The 3732-nt window shown below is 41.3% G+C and overlaps 1 protein-coding gene across 4 annotated transcripts in view; it reads left to right on the plus strand.

Moving 5' to 3' along the window:
* The window catches only part of LOC122349558 (zinc finger protein 536-like), a 56397-nt gene that overhangs the window by 10770 nt on the left and 41895 nt on the right, over positions 1–3732 (plus strand). For all 4 annotated transcript variants that reach the window (XM_043245651.1, XM_043245652.1, XM_043245653.1 and 1 more), the window contains exon 3: positions 3222–3380. In XM_043245651.1, the coding sequence (XP_043101586.1) occupies positions 3222–3380 (159 nt within the window). The remainder of the gene's footprint in view (positions 1–3221; positions 3381–3732) is intronic.

The following is a 3732-nucleotide window of genomic DNA, read 5'->3' on the forward strand; positions in this document are numbered from 1 at the left end:
CAGCAACTTAGCAGCTTCCATAATCGTGTGTGTATGTTAAAGAGACCGAGCAGACAGCAGGGTGAGCGACACACCTCCTCCCAGATGGCTTTTCCCAGTGGCCTCCTGTCCGCTTCCAGTCTATTGTTCTGGCATGTTCTATTACGCCGGCCCAGTAAATCGCTCTTAAAACACCTTACATACACGTATGTGCCATTATCCGCCACGGTTTGTTGCGACAAACTCAATGGACAATGAGATATGGATATTGATATGTCGTGTCACGCTCTCAGAGATGCTCTTTATTATTGGTTACGGCAGCAAAAACCTCATAAGCGAATCCAGTGGTCGATGAAATATTTATGGAGATGGAGATGATTGATACCAGCGTAGTTTCAATAAGCAAGTTAATCATAAATTACAGATGTAACTTCATTATCCCCGTGTCTAATTAGTCAGACTGTAAACATCTATAAAAGAACACTGTAGCATTTCATAATGTTTTGCTGTATTGTCTAGGCCCCTGGACTAAAGAGTTATTGTTTTCAGGCTTAACAGGATAATATATGAAGGCCGTGGCTCGCTCATGACAACCGTTTTAATGGTGTGTCTCTTACAGATTTTTCTTTTGCATAAAAAAGGGCTGAGAAATGGAAAATCAATATGCAGAAAATAGTTATAGGTGGTGGGTTATCGAGAATCTCTCTGTTCCAGACACCCTGGGCCGAGAGATGATGCGTAATATATGGGGTGACCTTCAAATGTCATAAATGTGTTGTGCAATAAACTGTCAATATTTGTGGTTATTTGGTGCAGGATGACTTTTACAGTAATTGGAACAGCCGTATTAAAAGCTGGGGAGCAGTCAGCTGATTAAAGACGGCCCTGCTGGCCTGTTTGTGTGTGTGTGTGTGTGTGTGTGTGTGTGTGTGTGTGTGTGTGCAGAGAGAGAGCGAGAGAAACGGCAAGAGATGAAAGAACAGTATTACCTGTAAAGGCTTTGTATGCTCATGTATCTGTCTGTCTGATGTTCTAGTATGTAAGTAAGAATGAGAGTGACATGACTGATGGTTTACCTTAAAATCTGAATCTAAAGGAACGTTTAGTATTGTGTGAGTAATGATTGCCACATTCACACTTACATATACAATAAATGTGTGTGTGGTTGTGGGACAATAATGTTCTCTCTTTTCGCTAAAAGCTTGTAAAATTCGCCAATAGGAGCAATATTTGTAAGTGTCTGGGTACCAGGCTAAAGTGGGTCAGAGTCAGTGTTTGTGTTTGTTTCGTTTTGAGTATATGTTTGGGTCAGAAAATGGGGGCACACATCACAATGTAACGCGTGTAGGCAAAACGGAGGCAGCAAATTGCGGGAATGTGATCAGTCACAAGAGAGAAGGAGATGCTGACTTCACTCTTTCTTTTTTAACTTCTCAAATCTCATTTGATTCTTAAAAGAGGGTAGAGAAATGAGGAGGAAAAAAAGCGAGGAAAGAAAGAAAGATTACTCGTACAAAAGCTTTTGATTGAGGCAAATGGTTGCTAAAGTGGGTTGCGCCATTCAGACGACGTCTCTCCCTACACACACACCGTATCATGTGTAGGCACAGAAATAAGAAAGCATTTACAAACCTTTTTTTGCACTGTGGCTGGTCACACGTTTACAAACCGTCTTGAGCTGAAGTTAAGGCACAAAGCCAATTGCTGTTACAGTGGTAAATGTGTTTTTTGCGGGTCAGAATATGTGCATATGGGGAATTTTCCCTCTCTTAATTATAAAACACAGTTTTTGATTTTTAACAGAAGCATTTTTTCCCCCTAACTTTTAGAGAGGAATTTATGAATAGTTCAATTGCCCAGTTGAACACCACAACCCATGCACTGCTTAAAACATGTGCAACAGTTTTAACAGAAAGTGTTGTAGGTATTTGTAGGCATTTATTATTAGTAAGAATAATAATAATGAAAAAATATACATTATTAAAAGACCTGACCTGTCCACATATGTTGGATTTAACAGCAAACATCAGCTTTTTAATTCCACACACACATTTTGGTTTTTGTGGTTCATGGGGACTCTCCATAGGCGTAATGGAAACTACAGGCATAGATTTAAAAAAAAAAAGACCTCTGTCATTAAACAACTGTGTGTTCCTGTAAACCACAAAAAACAGTACACACACACACACACACACACACACANATATGGGTGTTTAAATAGAATACAATTTAAAGTAAAAAATACAATAAAATGCTAAATAAAATATCAAATAAAAAATAAGGTCCCACTTTAAATTAATGACCTTAACTAATAGGTGTACAATGTACTTGTGGTGTTCATGTTGTGTTGCAAATACTTTTGCTGCTATCGAGGCGGTGTATGAGTAAGGTTAAAGTCTAAGGGATTGGTCAAAGTGTAATCACATGCAGGTTTTTTTTTTTTTTTTTTTTTAANCACAATAAGTGCATTGTACCAAATGATTCATATAAATGTAAGTACATCAAATAGAATAATAAAATAGCATGTGGTAGGCAACACATGTGTTAGGCAACTGTAACTTCTCAAAGACCTGACCTGGTCTTGTGTCACATTAACTTCTCTGGAGTGTCAAACGCTTCACACAATATGAGATCCCCCTGTAACTCACCATGGTGTAACACTGCTGACATCTCACATATAAGCATAGTGACTAATTATCTCCAAGTGCGGACTTGTTGACACTCTTAGACGTTATTGGTGTGACAATTGCTCAATCAGAGCGGCCCTTCGTTATCACCGTTTCCCATCAAGCTCCCTGCCGACGTCACCTGTCAAAACCAGGGCGCAACGGTGAAACGAAGACCCTGTTGCTGACATGGCTGTTTTTTAATTTTTTTCCCCCGCTGTATTGTTCATTTCAACACAATCTGCCATATGCTTCCCACTACAGATGATGAGAGGCTGGATAAAACGTTGGGACGTGAGTGTACTTGGGTGGGGGTCGGGGTGATATCTCTAAAGAAAGCTTCTGAACTGTCAGCGTTCTGTCAGGTTGCGGAGGGTGGGGAGGGGGAAAGTGGTGCACATGAACTCATTGATGTGTTTGACTTTGTGTGGCGTTAGCAGATTTGGGTGGCAAAAGCTGAAAGGATGGAGAACAACAGAAGAAACAAGACAGGAAAACCTCTCTGGCATGCGGCCGGTTTGAAGTGAAACAGAACAGTCTGTGAATTATGTCTCTCTCTGGTTCTATGTTTCTTAGATGTCGGGGAAGAGATGGCGAAACCTGTGAGTGCTGTCCAGCCCCCAACTACTCAGCACCGGGAACGGAGCGTGGGTTCAAGCATGAAGGACTGCCCCTACTGTGGCAAATCTTTCCGCACCTCCCACCATTTGAAGGTCCATCTAAGAATACATACAGGTGAGTGAGAAGTCCAAGAAGCAAATTGTAGGCATTTGCATTCATTTGACACACACACACACATATACAGTATATATGCACATTTTACACAGCCCAATTTAAAAACTCTGAGCCCATAAATGAACTTCAGGTATGTGAGGCAGGATGCCCCGGCCCAGCAGAGTAATGATGTGAGCAGTGCTGGTCCAGTGGCTGTCAGGAGACCCTGCTGTTCCACCCAAGAGCAAGGCTGAGGCTCACTAGCAGGCACAGCTGGCCTAGTTAACATGCAGGATAACCAGGATAAGCACTCAGAGGTCACCTTAGATTCAGCACACTGCTGTCTCTGTTTATGTGTACGAGGTTGTAAACA

This window comes from Puntigrus tetrazona, chromosome 7 (assembly GCF_018831695.1).
Source record: "Puntigrus tetrazona isolate hp1 chromosome 7, ASM1883169v1, whole genome shotgun sequence".
Taxonomy (NCBI): domain Eukaryota; kingdom Metazoa; phylum Chordata; class Actinopteri; order Cypriniformes; family Cyprinidae; genus Puntigrus; species Puntigrus tetrazona.